The sequence below is a fragment of the Anser cygnoides genome, chromosome 19 (assembly GCF_040182565.1).
Source record: "Anser cygnoides isolate HZ-2024a breed goose chromosome 19, Taihu_goose_T2T_genome, whole genome shotgun sequence".
NCBI classification, from domain to species: domain Eukaryota; kingdom Metazoa; phylum Chordata; class Aves; order Anseriformes; family Anatidae; genus Anser; species Anser cygnoides.
The window spans coordinates 5,361,510-5,382,937 of NC_089891.1; the positions used below are offsets into that span (position 1 = coordinate 5,361,510).

Consider the following 21,428-nt stretch of genomic DNA (forward strand, 5'->3'; position numbering starts at 1 on the left):
TTAGCAGTACCAGCACACCTTGCTGCGCTGACTGCTGGCGTTAGATCTGCTTCATCTTGCCTCTCGATGGTCACTACTTCTGCGTGGTCCCTGCTTGTAGTTCAGCCAGCAAACTGTCCTAGGCTGCAAGGAGCAGCTCTAACAGAAAGAGCACTGCTAAAGGGGGGTATTCACAGCTTCTCCTTGAGGTTTGTGGATCCAGCCTGTATTTTTCCTCCTACTAAGCTTGAAGGCAGTGGCTGCCACGCTTACGTAGTGTGAGGTCTGTGCTCTTGAAATAACAACCTTAAACAGCGCTGCTTGAGGCGATTCCCCAGCTACCCGCCCCCTTACATCGGCCAGCTTGTAAATGGGGCTTTGGACCGGTTCCTGAGCGCCTTGAAGAGGGGCTTCAGGTAGGAGATTGTCCCTTTTATCAGCCAGGCGCTGGAAGGACTGGAGCGCGGCTGCAGATTTGGACCCTCCCTGCCCCGTCCCGCTGCCTCCCGCCGCTCCAAGCGGGCGAGAAAGACCCTGGGGGGGCCTTCAGCCGCCCGGCCCCGGCTGCTGGGAGCTGCTGGAGCTGCTGGGAGCTGTAGTTCGCTGCCTGAGCCCGGCGGAGACTGCGCTTCCCAGCGCCCCGTGAGGGGAAGGGCCGGGCCGGGGCCTGCGGCCTTCCCCGGCCTGAGGCGCCCGGCGCGGTGCGGGCCCGGGGAGCGGGGCGCTGGGGGTCGGGCGGGCAGCGGGTGGCCCGGCACCGGGGGGCACGGAGGTGTCTGGGGAGGGGGGATCCTGGTGTGAGACCTGCGGGCTCCCCTCGTCCCGCTCACGCCGGGACCGCTCTGTTTTCAGCCCGGGTTAATTGGGGTTGGCCGCCCCTCCCGTTGGAGCCCCCCCAGTGCCCCTCGCCCAGAGGGGAGAGGGCTCCTGTCCTTCTGCCCTCGCCAGCCCCTGAGCCCCGGGGGTGGTCGCCTGGGTCGTGGATGGGGCAGGAGTCGCCCCCTGAGCTCCATGGATGGGCAGGCTCGCTCCGGTTATTTTGCGGAGCATCTCCGTGGTGTTGGTGGGACGTTCCCTGTGCAAATTGCTGCAGGAGCTCAAAACTGCCCCGGGAGATTTTTTCATTTTTTTATTAAACTCATATTAAGACTTGCTTTAAGTGGCTTAGAGAGGTCTGAGCAGCACAGAGGCAGTCTGGCAGGCTGTAGAAGGGAAGTCTGTTTAATAGAGGAACAGCTAGCTTTAAAAGCAAATCAATAAATCTTCCTCTTGCTGCAGGTAGGAGGTTGGTGCGGATGTGAGCGGTGGTGTTAGACCCCCTGCGAGGTGCAGCTTGGATGGACGTATAACCAGACCTGTCACAGCAAGGGAAGGCAGAAATTCTGCGATGGTGAGTGTGATACGGCACAACGCAGGCCTGGGACATCCAAATTCGATGCTCTGGCACCTCTGTATGGAGGCAGAAGTGGTCCCAGGGGCTAGAGGCTTCTGCCCAGCTTGCGTGCTCGCTGGGCTCTCTCAGAAGTTGTAAATATCTGCAGTTCCCAGCATTTCATGTGCCATTTCCTAAATAGCATGGGCAGGAGGAGGGCTTCACTACTGCGTATGGGGTTCTCTGGAGCAACTTGCCTATGGCTGTAGTGGTTTTTTTTGGGAAAATCCAGGTCAGATCTGCTTTGTTTTGTAATGAGGGAATTTGTCTTTCTCTATAGGCTGCAAAGTCCAAGAAAAGTTTAAGAGGTACGTACGCGTTTGTGTTTTCCTTTCGCTGTCCATAGGTGCTTTGATCTGCTAAGAATACGTGGAACAGAGCAGATGGGGGGCACTAGGATCAGGCAGCAGTCGTGGCTACCGAAATAATTTTATGAGCCATGTCTGAAAGCTACTGCTCAGCGTATTATGCTCTTCCTGAACCAACAATGCTCACGTGCCTCTCAGGTTGATTGGATTTGCTTATTGTGATCCTAAATTCCCTTTCTTGGAGACTTCCCTAAATCCAGAGGAGAACAAAAGCATTTATTTTAGTTCTTCCCCCGAGCTGCTCCCCAAGTCCTTGTTAGAAGCCTCTTGTAGGCCTGAATACTGCGGTGCTTTTGGGTTGCCCAGGGGCTCTTAGATGCTGTGGGGCTCACAGATTAAGTGCTGCTTGTGGCCAGTGACTATCTGAATGGAAAGCAGCTGGCGCACTCGATAAAGAAAAAAATAGCATTTTTGGTTAAGTGAAGCTAAATCATCTATGAAATATTGGACCAAGTCATGGTCCTGGCAATTCTCTCTAGGCTGGCAAGGAGGGCCTGATGATGCTTGAAATCAAGCCTGTATTGTGGAGGATTTCAAAAGAGCAAGCCTATTGAAATAGGAAGCTTTTCTACACCTGCTTGGTGCGCCCACCTGCCTCAGCTCCTGTAATTTGTCTCGTTCTAGGCTCCATCGATGACATGTTGGGTGACCTCCTGGGATACGATGGTAAAGTGCACCTTTTCTGCAGCTGGAAGGGCAGCATCCTCATACTGTTCCTTCCTGGGAGCAGGAGGTGCTGGTGCAAGAGCCATTGCTCTCCAAGGGAGCTCCAGTTGTGAGGGGGGATGAAGCAGGGAGCAGAGCTGAGTGCAGCTTCCCAGAGGCCATTGAGTAGGGTTGGACATCGGCTTGGGGGGGGCAGAGTGAAGCATATCCACTTCAAAGCCTCTTTGGCCCATTAGGGAACAGCAAATTCCCCTTTGGAGTGCCTGTGTCTGTCACCCTAATCTCTCCCTGTCTTATTTTCAGACGAAGCCCCTGTTAAATCTACTAGACCTTCCCAGCCGGCCGTTGTCAGCAGTGGGAGAGCCCGGGGCACCAGCTTGCAGGCCAGCAAGAAGTAAGTACCTTTCAAACACAGCCTCTCCCGTTTGGAGAGCTCTCTGCGCTCCCCACGTCCTTCTGACCTGCCCCGTCCTTGTCTCCTTCACCTCACTCCCTGTCCTAGTAGCGATTACGTGGGAAGGAGTTATCTGTGATGGCTTTGAGAGCTGGGAACCCGGAGCCTGAAGCTTTCCAGCAAGAGCTGAGTGCCCCCAAGGCCTGTACATCTTCTGTAAATCTCCATTACTTGCTTAAATGTAGCAGTCCCAGCACTATTTCTTTATTCCTAGTGCTGTTTTTAGCCTTTTTCCCCAGCTCCCATGTGCTGCTAACCCCTAGGCTTGTGTCACAGGTCCTTTCCGGAGGATGATTTCTTCAGCAAACTCCCTGCAGAGGATGTGGAATCTGCAGAGGTGAGCCCAAAACTTTGAGAGAATGGGTATCCTGAGGGCTGGAGGTGAGCTGGGCCAAGTTTACCCCTAGCATTGCCCCGTCCAAGTCAGCAGTGGGATATCAGGGAGGAACCGTGAAGTTCGGCTGAAGAGGTGACCCGTCTGCGGGGTGGGGAAGATGGGATAGGGGTGTGGGTGGAAAATGGGAGGAGGGCTTCCAGGTGCCTTGGACGAGGTGGACCCTAACCCAAAGCAACGTTCCTGACACTTCTCCCAGGGACAGCAGGATGTGAGCAAAGGATTCAAGGCACAGGGGACTTTCAATAAGGAATGCAACAGAAGGAATTAAGCATGTGTTCTCATAAAGTGAGGAGAACCAGGGCTCTGAGTGTTGGAGCAATTTACCCTGGTCCTCTGGTAGATGCAGATGATGGGGGTCCTGAACACCAGGCTGCTGTTTCTGGGGTGAGGAGTTTCTGAAGCCTGTCTGTCTGATCTCCCCTCTCTGGCATGCAGGGATCCAGTGTCTCCGATGCAGACCCACAAGCTGTGCTGCAAACCCTGAAGGTAAGTGCACAAGTACCCATCATCTCAGCCCCAGCACCAGCCACCCTGCCCGTTTCCCTGAGGCACGGTCCTTGTGATGGCCTGGCGATCGCTCACCCTCCTCCCATCCTCGTCCTGTTGCTTTCCAGGACATGGATGACATGGAAGCTGATCTCCTGGGAATATCAAAACCCAGTTCTGGGCCTGGGAAGGCAGCCACAAAAGGCCCTGGGAAATGTGACTCCTCTGAAGGAGCAGTAAAAACTTCAGGGAAGGTGCCAGCTCCTGAGAAAGGTAAAAAGGAAGCTCTGCTCTTCTTTTCACAGCCTGATTGCAAACAAGCATGGGGTATTTAAATGCTAGATAGTGAATAAAAAGTGTATTTGTTCCCCAAATTCTTTTCTTCTGGTCCTTTTTGGGGGCTGTCACAGACAGAGCATTACTCTGGCTGTGCATTGTCCCTTGGGAGATCCCTGTCCCAGCTTCTTGTCGTGCTGTGATAACATCACTAACATCAGTAGTGACAAGAGCCATGCTGCAGCTGCCTGCCAAATGCCATTTAGTGGCTCCCTGGTGCCTTGCAAAGTGTTTCTAGTGGGATCTGCTTGATCGGCCTGGAAGGAGAGCCAGAGGGGTTGCATTTAAGATATAGTGGTCCCCAAACTGTCCTCCTCCTGAGGCACTTTTCTTCTTTTCTGCGAGGAGGCTCCTCTAGAGATGTTCCCACCCCATAGGGTCACGGGGGCACTGTCTGTCACAACATGTGCTTTTAGGGGGCTGCTGCAAGAAAAGTGACCTTCACCTGGGATAGGGTAGGGGCACCTGTGTCTGCAGTGCCCTGTCTGAGCGAGCTGTGGTCTCTCTTTCTAGGAGAGTCTGAACCTGTGACAGAAAAGAAGCCACTCTCATCCCCACCTGCTTCCCGACCGTATAAGAAATTTAACTTTGAAGGTAGGATCTCGCTTCACTTCAGCTCATAGATGCCTGGCGGCAACTGAGAACTCTGTCCTTGCCCTTTGCCCATAGCTGGCCTCTGCTGTAAACTGGAGGCTTGGCTGGTTAATGAGATACAGAGCCCTTCACTCCTATGGTTCTGGTGCAGATCTAATACCACAAAGGTGAACAGAGGAAAAAAAAAATACAGCGCCGGTCTCTGCTGCTGGAGTTCCCATATGTAAGGTGGGAACAGGAGAGCTTTTAGGCCTTCTCCAGGACTGGAACGTGATTCCTGAGGGCATCTCTTTGCAATTGTGTTTTCCTGTGTGCTTTGTTTTTCAATGGCTGTCTGTTACACTCAGACACCTTTGTATCAGAGAGGGATCCCATCCAACTTCCAAAAGGGGAGGCTGGAGAAGAAGTTTCCTCGTACAGATGAGATCTGATTGTCCAAGTCAGATCTTGGTTAAAGCACAGTTAAAATCACTAAGCCCAGTGGGCTTTAGGTGAAGCTGGCGAGAGGGCTTTCTTCTCCCTTTTTTCTTTGTCTGAACAATGGCCAAGTGTTAAAGCACCCACATCTTGGGTTATTTTCTTCTAGGAGAAGGAAAACGCGGAAAAAATGAACAGAAATATAGTCACTGAATGTTTAAAATTCAGGGATACTGTAGGGTATCCTTGCAGAATCTGCAGTTGTGGCTTTGGGCAAAACTGGTCTCCTGTCCCATGTGCTCCTGGTGGGGGTAGTGCATGGCTTAGTACAGAATTGTTCTTCTGAATAGGGTTGGGTTTGTTGTTTTTTGTTTGTTTCATTGTTGCTGATATTATTCTCCTTTCCTGACCCTATGGGGTAATTCCCAGATTTAGACGATCCTTTAGCTGGGCTTTTATCTGATGAGGAGCAGGATGCTCCCAAGAAACCAGCTCCAAGAGGCTGTGAAAGTGTCCCTGAAAAAAAAACAGAACCGAGCAAAGACAAAGGTAAGTAGGCATGCTCAACACATCCTTTTTGTATTCAAATCAGCAACCTGGACTGGTTTGTGTGAGGTCCAAACTGATGAAATTGAAAGCCACCTAGCCCCATCTGGTGTTAACCAGCACGGTCAGTTATAGAGCAGCTTTGTGGCGGGGTGAACTGTAGTACGGCTCACTGAGGGCCTGATATTTCCAGTGTGCCATAGGTTACAGCACTGACCTTTCCTTTCTGGGAACGGAGGTTCAGATCTTACACATGACCTTGTTCAACCTGTTTCGTGCCTTGCCAAATGAGAACAAGTTTACTGGGGCAGAGTTGAGGTGGCTGTGAGCATTTCCAGCCCAAGCCAAAGCCTGTTCAGGGCACCTCTGGGTTGGATCCAGGCGTACAGTGGCTGTGTTTAGGCACCATCCCTCTTGTTCCTGCAGTAGGGATGTTAATGGATCTGATAGTCCCCTAGAATCCCCCTGCACCCCAATAAATCTGCTCTGCTGCAGAGAGGGACACAAACAGCCCCTGGTGGGTTAGGGCAAGGTCTAGGGCGCACTCGTGGAGTAAGGACTCATTTGTGGGGAGGCACAATTATCTGATTAGAAACTTGCAAAGCTAAAAATCTGGTGTTAGCCAGAAACCCCATGTTCACAAAACCCAGCATTGTCCCATCAATAGATGTGTGGCCACAGACCAGGAAGGAGTGCATTGCCACTTCGTCATTCACTGTGGGCTTTGGTCGCAGAGAAGCACTATTTAAAAGTGACTTAGAGAAAAGAGTAGACAGGGCTGCTTTGATTTCCTGTATTTTCTGTTTTTTTTTTTTTTTTTTTTAAACCCTGATCAAACTTCCTACTGTCTGTGATCCCACCCCCAGAGCCACCCCCACCCCAGACACCCCTTCACGCGGCAGCCCCAGTCCGGAGGAGGGAGGAGCTCACATTTGAAGATGATGGTGATGACCTGATGGATGCACTGGGATTTGGTAACAGCCCAAAAGGAGACCAGAAGCAGGGAAAGAAGGCAGAAGAGTAAGGTGACATTCGCGGGCAATGAAAATGCAGTGGGAGTAAAGCTGGGGACGGCTTGGGTGTGAGATGGTGCCTCCACACTCAGTGGCAGCTGCTGAAAAGCGGGTGGGGGTTGCTGGAGAACTTCAAAGCTTCTGTCCTTGGGTCCCAGAAAGGAGCAGGAGCAGCCTCATTTCAGAGAAGAGTCAGAACGCCCTGGCAAGGCCGTGTGTTCTGGGACGGCCCTGCCTCTTGAAGAAACCCATCTGCTGCTCTGTCCTTAACAGGGAGGAGGTGCGTCCAGCCCGCTCCAAGCTGGATGAGTTACTGGGAAGAGGCTCCGTCGCCAAAATCCTGGAGCGGCCGGGCACGGGAGAGTGCAAGGAGTTCAAACTGGATAAGAAATACCAAAAGCAGCCAGGTGAGCACAGCCAGGGATGCTGGGATGGTCCAGAGAGGTGACGGTGTTGGCTCAGGATAGCGAGATGGATTTCTAACGCCCTTGCAGGACAAATACCCTTTTTGTAGTGGTGAGTAGGGTTGCTAATGAGCTTTCTGTCAGCCCCACGGGGAAGGTGGCCATGCAAAATGTTTATGTGGCCTGGAGGCAGACTGAGAGCGTTTGCACAGTTGCTGCAGCTCAGGTAATGATTGGTAATCTACTGAGTAACTCAGTCACATGTGGATGTGGGCTGATTCCTAATAAAGATCCTTTTCCCAGCCGCAGTGGGAAGCGTGTTGCTCGTCGGTTTCTGGGGAGGATGTTTCCAGCAGTGTTTTCCCAGCGGCTGCGATCCCAGTGGGAATTGCAGGGGAGGAGGAGGAGGAGGGCTGGTGTCTTTGCAGCTGGCTGCTCCTCTGGGCACTGACTCAAGGCTGCTTGTCTGAACAGAGAAGGAAGAGGGCTGGGACGAGGAGGAATTTGTCTTTGGAGCCTACCAGCCCACGGTGGCCTCCACGCCCGAGGGCCGGCCGTCAAGGAGGCAGTCTGTGAGGTATTGTGCTCCGTGTGCTTCTGTAGCTCCAACCACCAGCCACGCTGGCAGGGTACCCTTGCAGGCAGGCATGCAACTCCCTCTCCTTATGGCAGGTTTTCATCTGAGAACGTCAGCGAACCAAAACTGGACTCACGCTCCAAACCTCCTCCTGCAGCCAGCCAGAGCCCCGTGCGGGCCAGCAGGGCTGGGGGTGACTGGCTGGGCCTGAAGGATGAGGACTTTGTGGATTCGGAGCCACCATCTCCAGCTAAGGCCAGTCCTGTGGTGAGCTCCCGCCAGCTCGCGGCCACGGAGGGAGAAGCCCCTAAATCCACCCATGTGGAAGAGGAGAACTGGCTGAGTGCTGCTTTGTCTCGCAAGAAAGCCCAAGCGCAGGCAAAGGCCCAGGAGAGAAGTGCTGCGCCCTTGGAGACCCCGAGCAAAAAAACAGACCCCCACCCTCCCTCCAGGTAAGGGCACGATCAGTGTCTCCTGTTTGTTCCATGCGTAGCTGCTCCAGCAGGACCTCAGAAAGCCTTGGCTTGGATTTAAGGAATTAATTTTAAGTGCTTTCTTGTCTCACGTTGGGGTAATAATGCAGGACCTTCTCCCGCTGATCCAGCCCACTGCCTGTCCCACCTCTGGGCCCTTCTTCTTCCAGTTGTAGCCAAGATTTCACACGCTGCCCTGGGTCCTTTGGAGCTGTCCTGGATCAGCACATGCCCATGGCCCACCCTGTGCTCCTCGTTCCTGCCCGGACATCCCCTTCGTTCCTCTTTAGTTCCAGGCAAACCACGTCTTCCAGTTTGGGTTTTGCACAGACTTAGACTTGTGCCATTCAAGTGGGGACTCCAAGGCAGTGTGCAGACAAACAGATGTGTTTCGGGCAGGGATGTGCAGCCCAGGGGAAGTGGTTGGATGCGGTGAGGAGGAACACAGATGATAGAGGTTTTGGGGTGTCTTTGCTCCACTTGCCACCAAAAGGCTGAATCCTGCCACAGCAGGGTGGGACGGAGGTTTTCACCGGTGAGGCACTGGGGGAAAGGATCTGGGTTTTCATCATCTCCTCAGTTCTGCCACATATGATGCTTTTTGCTTGCAGCCAGCCAACCACCACTGCAGGAGCACCACCACCACCGCAGGCAGCTGCCCTGCAGGACAAGGCAGCGGGTGCAGACAGCTCTGGGTAAGGCTTCCTTCGTGTTTCAGGCATCCTGGGAGAGGGGTCCTGCAGAAAGCAGCTAAGTGAGAGGGGGGAGAGGGGAGAGCCAATGGCCAGCAGTGGTCAGTTTGGTCTGAGACCCCGTAACAGGGAGGGAAGGCAGCTCTGAAGGACCTTTGGCTGGTTATTTGCTCAAAGTGGAACAGCCAAGCTTTAAACTTTAAAAAAATAACACCCAAGCGCCTCTTCCCCGAGCTGTGACATTGCTGTGCATCGTTCACACGTGTCTGTGCCCACGCAGGCACCCGGTCCCCTGGCTCAGCACTGCGACACAAGCTTCAGCTCACCCGTCGGAGCCTGCAAAGGGAGATCCCCCAAGAGATGCCAGCACCAACGGTGCGTTTCACGTGGTGGGTCAGTTTGGGCAGGAGCGTGATCCAATTTGGGCAGCCCAGCTGTCCCCATGGTCAGCTGCTGGAGCAGAGCAGGACCCTTCTCTGCCCGAGAGACTTGGACCCTCGTCCTTCCGGAAGGGGATGGTTTCCATTGCCGTGTCCAAAAGACGAATTTGTTATACTTTCAGGCCCTGCAGCAGCATCCCCAGCAAAGCAGGAGGTGCTGGGCCCTGCCCCACTTGCTCAGGTAGGTCTGCTGGGACCGTATCTAGAGGCGCAGGATCAGGGCAGTGCTCATGGATCAGCCCTGCGGACTCACCAGCACCCAAACACTCTGCCCCCAGCAAAGAAGGGCCTGGCGGGCTTGTGTTTGGGTAGGGGCTGCTAAGCGTTACCTGGGGAGAGGAGACCCAGGTCAGCGGCAGTGTTGGGCTGGAGAAGGGTAGAAGAGGGATCACTGGGGATGGATTCTTCCCAGAGTCAGCGTTTACCTCCCTGAGAGCATCTGTGTGTCTCTGCAGGTTACCACCCCCAGGGCACCCCTTCAGGCTGCCCCGCAGCTGCAGGTGAGGCCATGTTCTTTCCCTTGGGAACTGATGGCCACGCTGCAAAGCTGCTGATCCTGAAGGGTCTTGGTCTTCTCTCTCCGTCTCCACAGGCTGAGTCCCCAGCCCAGGGCTCACTGCACGAGAGGAGGCTGGGGGCTCCCTCAGCGCAGGTCTATCAGGATGTGACGGGCTGTCAGGCGACACTGCTCAGCACCCAGGCCCGTGTGGTGGAGCTGGAGAGTCAGGTGAGCCCCATTGCCTCACCTGGGGGGGCACAAATAAAAAATAAAAATAAAAAAGTTGTCCTTGGGGGAGCACAAATAACCCAGTGGGAGGAAAGGAGCCGTATCTGCTCCAAACAGCATCAGGATGGCAGGGGAGAGAGGAGAAACCTCTCAGTCCAGGGATGCCTGCTGCTGCCAGGTGGTGCTTTGGGAACTCCGTACCCAGGGCAGCACCAGGACCTTCTCCCCTGGGTGCCCCCCAGGTCCGGATGCTGGAGCTGGAGCGGACGCAGCACAAGCTGTTGCTGGAGAGTCTCAAGCAGCGGCACCAGGAGGACCTGGATCTCCTTGAGAGAGCACACAGGTACCGGGCTCTTGCCCACAGCTGTCCTCCGTGCTGTGACCTTTTTGTGACCACAACCGTGTTGTGGCCCGTCTTCCTTCCCTGATGCCGGGGGGCTGGGCTGCTTCCCAAATCTCTTCTGGGGTGGGCAAGCACAAAGCCGCATCAGTTTTTACCAGGTGGGGACCCACAGGTGGGCCAAGGTGAGGGTCTGCTCTCAGCAGCCCTGTCCCGTGGGTGATAGGAGGAGGGGGCAGTCCCATTGCCAGCATGTCCCCAACCAGGGCACCTCACGGGGCGGGAGTGGGAGGGTCGAGGGCTCAGACCAGAGCGAGCAAAGTGCCCCCTGCGCACACAGTGACACCAATCTGCTCGCTAAATCCCCATGTGCGCTTTGGGTGGAGGGCACCAGGTAACGCCGTGAAAGCAGCATTTCTTCCTCACCGTGTCCCCCTTGTGGGTCTCCGGGCAGGAGCCAGATGAAGGTGGTGGAGGAGACTTACGGGCAGCGAGAGGAGAGGCTGCGGCGGGAGAAGGAGCAGCTGGCGGCCCAGCTGCTGTTGCAGAGCCAGGACGCAGAGCGGGCCCGGGCAGAGCTGGTGGCACAGCACCAGCAGCGTGTGGCCACGCTGGAGCAGCAGAGCGCCCGGGAGCTGGAGCGGCTGCGAGAGCTGCAGAGGTGAGCGTGGCACACACACGGTGCTAGTCTAGTCTTCCCCTGTCTAGGGAATGGTTTGGGGACACAGCGAAAGGAAAAAACAGGCTCCAGAAGCGCTGGGTTGGGGGCAGCTTGGTGGCCTTTGGAATGGGATTTGCTTCACAGATGGGCAGAGGGAGATCTGGCAGGAGGTATCATTTCAGAGTGAATGCATTGTATTTTGAAAGAAGGAGATCCAAGCATTTTATCTCCCCCAAATACCTTTTATTCAGGTCCCTAAGTCACTGTTGTCTACATAGTTTATGAAAGAGAACAGTTTTCAGCAAAGTGACCCACGACCCCCAGATGTAGCCCATCCCAGATGTGAATGCTGTCAGTGGGATGCCCCAGCTCAGCCCCATAATGAAGTCTTTGCCACGGTGCCCGTCACAGGGAGCGCCAGTTTGCAGCAGCCCCTCATGGGCTCCTTCCTCTGTGCCCTGCAGGTCGTCTGTTCAGGAGATGCGCAAAGACCACGAAGAGCAGCTCCAGCGGCTGAAGCGGCTCAAAGACCAGGAGATCGATGCGGTGACCAGCGCCACTTCGCACACCAGGTACCAATGACCGCTGTCACATCCCCACGCTGAGCCCTGGCCACTTTGTTCCCTGTCCTACAGGAAACCAGCCTTGGGCCAGAAACCACCCACAAATGCCCTTCTCCACCGCAGTGCGATGAAGCATGTCCCTCCCACAAATGCTCCTCTCCGCAGGTCTCTGAATGGTGTCATTGAGCAGATGGAGAAGTTCTCCAGCGACCTGCATAACCTCTCGCACAAGGTGGAGGCCACGCACCACACCACCTCCCAGGAGCTGGCCATGGGGGCCCGGCAGCGGGACGAGCAGCTCAGGGGTACGTCTGCCCTTCTCCTGGGCTGAAATGGCTGCGGGGTCCCTGCACCCAGAAAATGGGGAGTGTTGTCCTGACGCAGCCAGAGGGTGGGAGCCCAGGCTGGAAAAACTCTGCCTGCCTTGGTTGTCGGACACCTCAGCTCACAGCGCTGCTGCTGCCTCTCCCCAGTGCTCCAGGACAGGCTGTCACAGCAGCAGAGGGACATGGAGGAGGAGCGGAGCCGACTCCAGGAGGTGATCGCCAAAATGGAGGCCAGGCTGAGCGAGCAGACTCGGCTGCTGGAGCAGGTGGGTGCATGTCGTGCCCTCTGGGCATGGGGAGGATGATGCCTCTCCCGTTGGAGATCCTTGGTCTGGAGCCTGTGAATGGCTTCTGTCTCTCCTCTGTGCCTGGACCAGGAGCGATGGAGGGCGACAGCAGAGCAATCCAAGGTGGAATCGCTGCAGCACTCACTGGAGGAGCAGCGGCGAGTGATGACCCAGCAGCTCTCCATGGAGCGAGCAGAGCTGGAGAGGGCGAAGGTGAGACGGGGCAGACATCTCCAGGTGCTTTTCACATCTCACCAGTCTGCTTGGGGCTGCACCGTGGTGTGTGGTGGATGAAAGAGACGGGTGCTTGGCTGATGTTACATGGAGATGTTACACGGGGTTTAGTGACAGGGATGGGTTAAAGGAGAAAATCCTGTGGCTGGGGGACTTAGTGTCGTCTCTCTCCCTCTTCCGATGCTCTCCAGAGCGCTTTGCTGGAGGAGCAGAAGTCGGTGATGCAGAAGTGCTCAGAGGAGCGCCGGAAGCTGGCAGTGGAGTGGGCCGAATTCCACACCCAGCAGCAGCTGAGCAAGGAGCGGATGGAGCGCGATATAGACCGAGCCCTGCAGATGGACTCCCAGAGAGAGGGCACCATCATCAGCCTGGCCAAGGTACGGCCCCAGAGCCGCTTCCCGCGGCACCCAGTGCTGCCTGGCAGGCAGCTGGGCTCCCCCACAGGGTCACGGGGAGAGGTTCACAGCTGGGTTCAGGTGTTTAGGATGGAGGCATCCCACTGGGTCTGGTGGTGAGAATCGGGCTCTTCCAGGGGAAGCTCTTACCAGCTGGTTGTAGGTGTTGATGTAGGTTGACATCTTGACATCAGTCCCGTCTGCCTCTCCCCTTTGCCTGGGAGGAGTTGGGGCAGCCAGGCCAGGCTCAGCCTCCTCCGCTGTAAGATCCACGTCGGGTGAGAGGAAGCAGCCGTGATGGGTTAAGCCAAGCCTCACCACGCCATGCGGATGTGTCCAGAGCCAGTTCTGCTCCCTCCCGGGGCTGTTCAGAGGGGATATCGCACGGTGTGTCACAGCTGCGTTTCTCAGGGCTACCACTGTGGTAATAAATAACTATTTAGCTGGTTATTTCCACTGCTGACAAACTGACACACCTTGAGCATGTTTTAGGGTGTGCGACGTGCTGAGGGGAGGGGTGCCTTCCCTTCCAGAGAAGGTGTGTGTGTGCGTGTACACAGTCCCAGCCCTGCCAGTCCTTGGTCCCAAAGGGGAGGTGGATGAGGGCGCTGCTTGGCGTTGCTCTGCAACCCAGGCCTGGTGCCCACAAGTTGCTCAGCAGGAGCAGACCTCTCCTATCACTTGGAAAGATAGGAGACAGTGTCCAGGACAGGTCTGGTAACAAATTGTTTGCCCCCGTACCCATCCCAGGAGCAGGCAGAGCTGAAGATATGGGGCCGTGAGCTGAAGGCCAAAGAGGAGCAGCTGGCGAGGGACAGGGAGCTGCTGGACGAGGCCTGGCACGAGCTGAGGCTGGAGAAGGAGAAGGTGAAAGGGGCTGCGTTGCGCATCCGGCAGCGGGAGGAGGAGATCAAAAGCGTAAACAAGGTCAGTGGAGCACCCGAGCTGCGTTTCGCAGCTGCACACGGGCTGGCAGCAAAGCCGGGGCATCACACCCCTCCTGAGGTCGTGCATCCTAGTCCTGTCCTGGGAGGGGAATGAGGGAACGCACAAAGCAAGGAGCCCTGTCTCCATCCTCTGTGCCTTGCAGCTCTCATCCCAGAAGTACGAGGAAGGGGAGCAAGCCCTGCGGGAGGCGTGCAGGCTGGAGTCCGAGCACCAGACCCGGCTGCAGGTCATGCAGCAGCATCTGGAGCAGCTGAAGCAGCAGGAACAGCGTCTGCACCAGGTAACCCCCCCTCACCTTCCCTTCTTGGACTGGGGCTGCCATACCGAGGGCCTGAACCTTTGCCGCCAACCTCTCTCCTTCTCTCCTGGGGCTGGGGCAGGAGCGGCTGAGCATGGCTCACCAGAGGAGGCAGCTCGAGCAGCTGCGCGAGGAGCTGCCCACCAACCCCACGCTGCTGCTGCCCACAGACCAGGACCTCGGTGCCCCCACCAAGGGCCTCTCCGGCATGCTGAGTAAGGGTGATGGTGGGGGTAGCTGCGCTTTTATTTCACATCTTGGGAGTCTTGGGGTGCTCTTGGGGGCTGTTTCAGCTCCCCTGTATACAGACATCAGATCTGAGTTGGTGTTAAGGAGCTCAGCTGAGCTCTGTGAGCCAGGGCAATGCCAAGAGGGAGCAGAAGGGGTCGGGAAGGAAGAGGCAGGTGGGCTAAAACCCGTTTGTGCTCAGAGACTGAGGATGACTCCGTTATGGGGACTTTAAGGCAGCAAAGAAGGGATGCTTCGTTTCCTCCATCTGCCTTCCTCTAACAGCAGCAGGGCTGCACCCTCGGGCTCTCGTTGCAGGCTTTCCACCTCCTGCTAGGGCATTCCCCGGGCCCAGGAGCGCAGGCACGGCCGGCCCCGCAGAGCTCTACGCCAAACTGCTGCTGCTGAAGCACAGGGCCCAGCAGGTGAGGGGGCTGGAAGGGGCTTCAAGCCAGCAGGCGGGGAGCAGGGCTGGGTGAAGCCACAGGACGGGCGTCTGCTAAAATCGTCGCTGGGCTGGGCTGGGCGGGCTTGTAGAAGCCGTGGGCACCGCACCCAGAGGAGCAATCCCAGAAGCAGACAAGTGGACCCTTGCTTCTTGTCTTGGGTTCCTCCATAGCACCCCTGGCTCGGTGGCGTTGCCATTCTTCGCCCTACCCCTGCCTGCTCTCCTGCACTCTGGTTTCGTGATGTCCTCCTCCCCTCCTGCCAGCCCCCTGCTGCCCTGCCAGCTCCTGTGCCAGGCAGGGACGGCTCCTTCGGGTCCGCTCGCTGAGCCTTGCCCCTCTCTTCTCAGGACCGCGATTTCCTGGAGGACGAGCGGTTCTTCCTGGAGACCCTGACGAAAGCATCCTACAACACGTCGCCTCTGTCAGCCTGAGGAGCTGGCTGTGTCCCCTGAGCAGACCGCTGGGCCGGGCAAACGGGGGACGAGAGAACAAACAATAAATAACGCCACTTTGAAGGCATAACGCTGACTTTTAATTAAAAAATGTTTCTGAGCAGAGCCTTAAGTCCTTTCCCACAGCAAGTCAGGCCTCGGTCCCTCAGGGTTTTTTTCTTTTTTGGCCTCGTGGCTAACGTGAGGGGAAGGAGGGGGGTGGTCCCTGGGGCTTGGGGCTGGACCCCGGGGGGACCCCAGCGCTGAGGGGAGGGGAGAAAGTTCGAGGCAGGCGCCGCGCGGGGCAGCCCCGTTGCTATGGCAACGGGCGGGGGGGGCCTTGCGCGGCGGGCCCCGCGCGGCGCAGCCGTGGTTGCCGTGGCAACGGGGCCCTTCCCCTGAGGGCGGCACGCATCATGGCGGCGCCCCTGCTGAGCGCGGCCCTGCGGGGAGCCCGGGCCTTCGGCACCGCCGGTGAGACGGGCACGGGCACGGGGCTGGGGGCGGCCTCGGGGCACGGTGTTCCCGGGGGGGGCCGCGGGCAGGCCCGGGGGGGGCGGGTCCGGGAGGCCGGGGGGGGGGGCAGCATGCGGCCTGCTGTGGCCCCGGGGCCTCCGTGCGGCCCCTCGCCCCTCCTCGGGCTCTGTTCCTAAAGCTCTGTTCCTAAAGCTCTGTTCCTAAAGCTCTGTTCCTAAAGCTTTTCCTTCTTCAGCTGCTCTCTGCAGGTGGGCGGCCCCGCTGGGCCCGATGCCGAACGAGCAGATCGATGTCGGCAACTTGGAGGCGCTGGAGAAGTACCGCAGCTTCACTCGGTACTTCAGGCAGGCGGAGAAGGAGGGCAGGAAGGCCCGGTGGTGGAAGACCTACCGGCAGTACGCCAGCCCCGAGCCAGGTACTTGCGGGAAGGGCTCCACTGAAGGTGAAAGTCAGGGGCGCTGTCTGTTTTTGGGGCCGTGGTGGGTTGGCCCCAAAAGCTGGTCTGTGAAGATGTGATGAAATGTCTTGGTATGAGGTCGGCCTTTTTGCAGAGCACGGATATTTTCAGGGAGGTAGGTAACCGTTTCCTAGAAGGAGAGAGGCTGGACAGGACCTGCTGAAACACATGGAATGGAGGAGGGAAGGGACTTCTTGAAAGCCCAATAGTATCCAAGAAAGCAAACCAAAAAACAGCCCTTTAAGCCACGTGCAGCAAGTAATGTAGTTGGGGTGGGCTGCTGAGGACCCCAGACCTGCTCACCAGCTGGCAAATTCCAGGATCTGGGCATGCAAGGAGCTGGGCAGGAGGAGAAAGCAGAAGTGTGGAGGTGCAGAGGGAGGACAGAGGTGGTGGAATCAAGCGACTGACAGCTGCAGTTTTGTGCCTCTTTCTTCCACTTTCTGAGCATATTGCAGGGTGCTTTTGGGGGCGGGTATTCAGATTTTTCACACACGTGATTTTTTCACCCCTCTTCAAAGAGCCAAAGACTGACATCGGCCTGCCACATGGGAAGCTGTTGAAGGAACGTAAGGAAAGAAAAAAGATCCTGAAGCAGAACCACCAAAACGCCGAGATGGAAAGAGCAGCACGGCTCCGGACTGGTCTGTGCCCCGCTGCTCCCCGACCCAGCTTCTCCCTCTCCCAGCAGCTCCTGCAGCGTTTCTCTCTCTCCGCAGTACTCATCCCCCTCGACGAGGTCAGAGCGGAGTGGGAGAAGACCAGCGGCCCGTTCCACAGGCAGCGCCTGGCAGAATATTATGGGATATTCCGCGACTTGTTCCAGAAGGGCACCTTCACCCCCTGGGTTAGCCTGAGAGTGGAGTACAGCCAGGAAGATGAGCACCTCGTGCCGGTGTACTACGGGAACATGGTGACTCCGACAGAGGTGTGCGAGGGGTGTGGGAACAACCCTGGCCCCGTGGGAAGCCTGTTTCTTTCTGTCAGGTGCTTCTGATTGGCACCGTCCTTTCTGGAAGGGTTCTTTTATGAGGCTATTTCTTCTGGGGTGAAGGAAATAAGGTTTTTGGATGGGATAAAGACAGAGGCGTGCAATGAGATCGTTGTCTATCGACAGGCTGATGGCTCTTAACACTCGTGGGGCTCTCCAGGTGGAGCTGGGTTACTCTGGCATGACCGTGCCCATGACAAATTCACGTTCTTTGGGTTAGAAATCGTGACCTGATCTTAATGGAACCTGTTCTCCAAATGATTTCCATTGTCTGTATGTTTAGGCTTCCAGTCCCCCTGAAGTGTCATACGAGGCAGATAAAGGCTCCCTCTGGACTTTGTTGCTCACAAATCCAGGTGAGTTCAAGGTTCTTAAAAAGGTGTTTAAATTGGGTTGTAGCACTCTGCTTTTGTTTAGCTCCTGTTTCTTCTGGCTGCGCAGTCAGAGATGATGTGACAGCTGCTAAGCAGGGGCTGTCCCCTAAGCTCCAGGTGCAGAAAACCACTTCAAAGACTGGAAAGGAATTAGAATTTCCTTGCTTTGAGGGACTACACGCTCAGAGAAACCACAGGATTTCTGTTTTCTGAGTGTTTCTGTGCCCTTCTGTCACTTGTGAGACAATAAACGGACGTTTGCAGGGCACTGAGTGTTACCTCAATGGATTGCCTGCACAGGAGGGTTTGTAGCCTCCCCACGCCTAGCAGCTGAGAGATGGGACAGTGATGCAGCAGGGCTTAGGTCATGGTATGGAGCAGGCAGTTCCCTGACTCCAGTCATTTGTTTACCCCCAAACTCTCCTCTTCCTTGGCAGTCTGTCCAGGGAGGTAGGTTAGCTGGCGCTGGGAAGCCAGGGCACGGTGAAGTGAAGCAACTGACCCAACGCCACCTGAGAGGTCCTTTTCGTGAGGATCCGGGCGTTGTCACTTTGGGGTTGATGCAGACGTGGAGTTGTCACTAAGGTGTCTTCGTGTGTGTGTTTGCAGATGGACATTTAAGAGAGACTGACGCGGAGTACCTCCACTGGCTGGTGTGAGTATTGGCATCAGAGCTACTCGTTATTGTTATTCTCAGTTTGTTTTTGTGGTCCTTGACTTTCCCCGATGCTCCTGCCATTAGCTTCTTTAACCCGCTGTTCTGGGTCCTGCTGAAAATGCAGTAGTTCCAGACGTTACTGCTGTTTGGCGTTCAAATCGCAGGACGTGATTTTTTTTCCAGTGAAATCAGCCCGAGCTATCTATTCTCTTGTCAGTCACATCAGTGCGTGGCTCGGGGTGACCTGTAATCCGGGATGAAACTGCTGGTCGTAAAGGAGGGGAACGAATGGGTATTTAATGAATTAAATTTGTTTGTGTCCAGGACAAACATCCCAGGCAACGACCTCAAGGCGGGCAAGGAGATCTGCCACTACTTGCCCCCCTTCCCCGCCATGGGAACTGGCTACCATCGCTTCGTCTTCCTCCTCTTCAAGCAAGAACGCCCCATAGATTTCAGCGAGGACGTTCGGCCGACGCCGTGGTAATTCGGGCTTCCGCTGGGCAGTTTCACTCTTCCTTTGGCTGAGCTGTTATCGCTTGGTATGACCACGTGCTTAGTGCTGCTGTAGCACAGCAATTCCTCCCAGCCCCTGGGGTTGTTCCGAGCTGCTTTGACCTCGTGTGCCACCTGAAGCCCCAACCCCAGCCCTGCAAGCACCGCGGGGTCCCGTTGCTTTAAACCAGGCTGTTAAGAAAGCAGCTCGCCCTGCCTAGGGCGGAGGTTTGTGCAGAGCTGGAGAAGCTCAGAGGTTTTCTTTTGGTGACTGCCTTTTGCACGTTTATTGTATAGACTCTGGGATGATGGGAAGTTGTGAGCTGCCAGGGTGCTGCAGGAAGCATGCTTCACCTCAGCTCTCGTGCTCGTGTCTCGTTCCAGCCACAGCCTCAAGATGCGCACCTTTAGCACGTTTGACTTCTACAGGAAGCACGAGGACAGCATGACCCCAGCGGGGCTGGCGTTCTTCCAGTGTCAGTGGGACAGCTCCGTTACTTGGGTCTTCCATCAGCTTCTCAGTAAGAGATGCAGCGGGGGGGAGCGCTGCACAGGGCCGGTCAGGGGCTGGGGTGTGCCCCCGCGCATGTCGCACACCATCGGTGGATGAGCTCTCGCTGTAAGCACTCGCTTGGTTCTGGCTGTCAGAGCTCTGTTACCCGGTATTACTGAGCCATCTTCCTCCAGACTGACAGTAGGCTGAGGGAACAACCTCTGAAAGGCCATTTTGAAGGAGCATTTTAAAATAACGTCAAGAGAGCCTACACCGGGGCTTGCTTGAGCAGCCCTGGTCTCGTATCTCACGGGGAGGGCGTGGGGTTTGAGGCTGAGCCGTCTCACTGACGGTCTGCGCGGTCCCTTTGCAGATATGAGAGAGCCCGTGTTCGAATTCGTGCGGCCGCCCGTTTACCATCCTCCGCAGGTCAAGTTCCCGCGCCACCAGCCTCTGAGGTACCTGGACAGGTACCGGGACACCAAGGAGCCCACCTACGGCATTTACTAGCCGCCTCGTCGCCCCGGTGCCCGCTGCAAGCAGGCCCGGCAGGTGGGGCTGCTGCCTTCACACAGCTCCGTGGGCCGGAGAAGTCTGCGCCTCTAGAGGGAGACAACAAAATCCCGGTCCCTCGGCTCCGAGTTCCTCTTTGCCGGCAGCGCTGGGAAGCGTGCAGCTGAGGGCAACGGGCAGTCGGTGCTGGCAGCCGCATGGGAAAAAGGCTATTTAAGAGCACGATGAAAATAAATCCGGGCTGCCGTCTTGCTACTGGTTCTGTAGCAGGGCTGATGAGGAGCAGAGGCAGAACAGAGTCTCCCGGAAGTGTCCCGCCTGGCTTCTCTGGAAGGATCACGGTTCTCCTTTTGCCTGTTTATGAAAAATAAGGTTAAACCAACCTGCATCTCCTTCCCTTATCGGTGCTGCGGTTCAGGACTGTGCCAGCTTTCATTTCAGCAGTCCTGTGGAAGAGACGAGTCTGATTAAACACGCCCTGAGCAATGGTGGTGGCGCTGTCCTGTCTTTACTGGGAAGAGCTCGGTGTGCCAGCCAGCCGCTGCGGAGCTGGGGAGCTCAGCGGGGCGCAGCAGGGAAGCGCAGCCCTTCCCCTGCCCTGGGTCTCCTTCGGATCTCCTTCCCTTCTCGGGTGCTGTGGGGAGGGAAGAGTGCGACGCGCAGGTGGTAAACACGTACGAGGGAGACGTTTTGGAAGATAATCTCTCCTAACAGCTACCCAGGCGCGTGGACCTCAGTCTCCTTCCCCTCGCACAGACAGCCCTCGCCTGCTGTGGATAAACGATTAAATGCAGAGCTGGCGGGGCTGGGACAGACGTGGTGGTGGCCTGGCACCCTGCCACAGCCTGTGCTGTACCCAGGCTGCAGACACTGTGCTTTCTGCTCTCCTTTTTCATTCTTTTTTTTTCTTCTCTGCTTTCTTTGTGCTTTCTTTTTTTTTTTCTCTTCTGCTTTCCTAGGAGTTGGACTCGATGATCCTTATGGGCCCCTTCCAACGCAGGATATTCTGTTATTCTATGGTTCTGTGCTCTGCCTCGTAACGCCCTTAGTACAACCCCGTTCTCATGTTTTAAATAACCCCACCCAAAAATCAGCATGTTCCTGCCATTGCGGCTGCCTGTTGCCAGCTCCCAGTAAGTTTATCTGAGGTTCCTCTCTTCCTAAAACCCTCCAGCAAGCAGAAGAGCTTGTGCAGAAGCACCCGCCCTCTGCCATTGCTCAGGACTCTGTCCTGAAGGGTTCTGTGGTCTGGTTTAAGCAGAGGTGGATGAGCTGGTGGGGTGCAACGGGGGTGCTGGTCTCGCGCAGTCCCAGGCAGAAAAAGGTCGCGTTGTGCTCCTCTCTCAGCTTTTAATACTTGGCCAGAACTTGATGCAGCCAAAATAAATGTTTTGGAAGCTGCTGCCTGTCGTGGCTGAAGGTGTGCTGCGGGGTGCAGCAAATTGTGACAGACCCCGAGTCCCTGCAGCCTGGGGTGCTGACTCCGAGCTCGCCCACGGTATGGAAGGGGCTCTGCCCTGCTGCCGGCTGGCAGTGAGAGCCCCGGCTGCCGCAGGTGAATGCAAAGCCACGGCGTATGCAGAGGTTGCAAAACTGTTGCAGGTTAGGGCTGGCCTGCCGATGTTTTGCAGGCTGGGAGTGTGCACACAGCGATAATACGCCCACGAGGGCAAGTAGATAAGGCTTGGACTGGAAGGCAGGGAGATCTACCGTGAAACTGAGCTGTAAAAAACAAGGTGGAGGGGTGAGGTGCATGGCAGCGCAGTCACCTCCAGGCAGCAGACCCCAGCAGCTGCCTGAGCTGGGGCT

General features: G+C 56.3%; 2 protein-coding genes across 6 annotated transcripts; both read left to right on the plus strand.

Annotated features, from left to right (window-relative positions):
- Positions 1 to 276: 276 nt before the first annotated feature.
- FBF1 (Fas binding factor 1) lies at positions 277 to 15,282 on the plus strand. Of its 5 annotated transcripts, none has more exons than XM_066980151.1 (31): positions 277 to 395; positions 1,258 to 1,369; positions 1,692 to 1,719; positions 2,404 to 2,445; positions 2,749 to 2,839; positions 3,176 to 3,236; positions 3,732 to 3,782; positions 3,911 to 4,055; positions 4,632 to 4,712; positions 5,559 to 5,678; positions 6,542 to 6,695; positions 6,962 to 7,095; positions 7,567 to 7,669; positions 7,765 to 8,121; positions 8,754 to 8,837; positions 9,115 to 9,209; positions 9,397 to 9,455; positions 9,730 to 9,774; positions 9,867 to 10,001; positions 10,244 to 10,344; positions 10,796 to 11,002; positions 11,467 to 11,574; positions 11,731 to 11,870; positions 12,039 to 12,157; positions 12,269 to 12,391; positions 12,604 to 12,789; positions 13,558 to 13,734; positions 13,898 to 14,035; positions 14,136 to 14,268; positions 14,573 to 14,706; positions 15,078 to 15,282. In XM_066980151.1, the coding sequence occupies exons 2-31, from the start codon at positions 1,367 to 1,369 to the stop codon at positions 15,159 to 15,161; spliced, it is 3,438 nt and encodes a 1,145-aa protein (XP_066836252.1). In that variant the 5' UTR covers positions 277 to 395; positions 1,258 to 1,366; the 3' UTR covers positions 15,162 to 15,282. The 5 variants fall into 5 exon arrangements, with proteins under 5 accessions (XP_066836252.1, XP_066836250.1, XP_013034666.2 ...); XM_066980149.1 differs by lacking the exon at positions 277 to 395 and adding an exon at positions 538 to 680; XM_013179212.3 differs by lacking the exon at positions 277 to 395 and adding an exon at positions 538 to 680 and having other exon boundaries at positions 14,600 to 14,706.
- Positions 15,283 to 15,477: 195 nt separating this feature from the next.
- MRPL38 (mitochondrial ribosomal protein L38) lies at positions 15,478 to 20,110 on the plus strand. Its single transcript, XM_048064161.2, has 9 exons — positions 15,478 to 15,635; positions 15,874 to 16,053; positions 16,617 to 16,739; positions 16,815 to 17,023; positions 17,370 to 17,442; positions 18,070 to 18,115; positions 18,443 to 18,601; positions 18,998 to 19,134; positions 19,480 to 20,110. The coding sequence occupies exons 1-9, from the start codon at positions 15,578 to 15,580 to the stop codon at positions 19,614 to 19,616; spliced, it is 1,122 nt and encodes a 373-aa protein (XP_047920118.2). The 5' UTR covers positions 15,478 to 15,577; the 3' UTR covers positions 19,617 to 20,110.
- Positions 20,111 to 21,428: the final 1,318 nt, after the last annotated feature.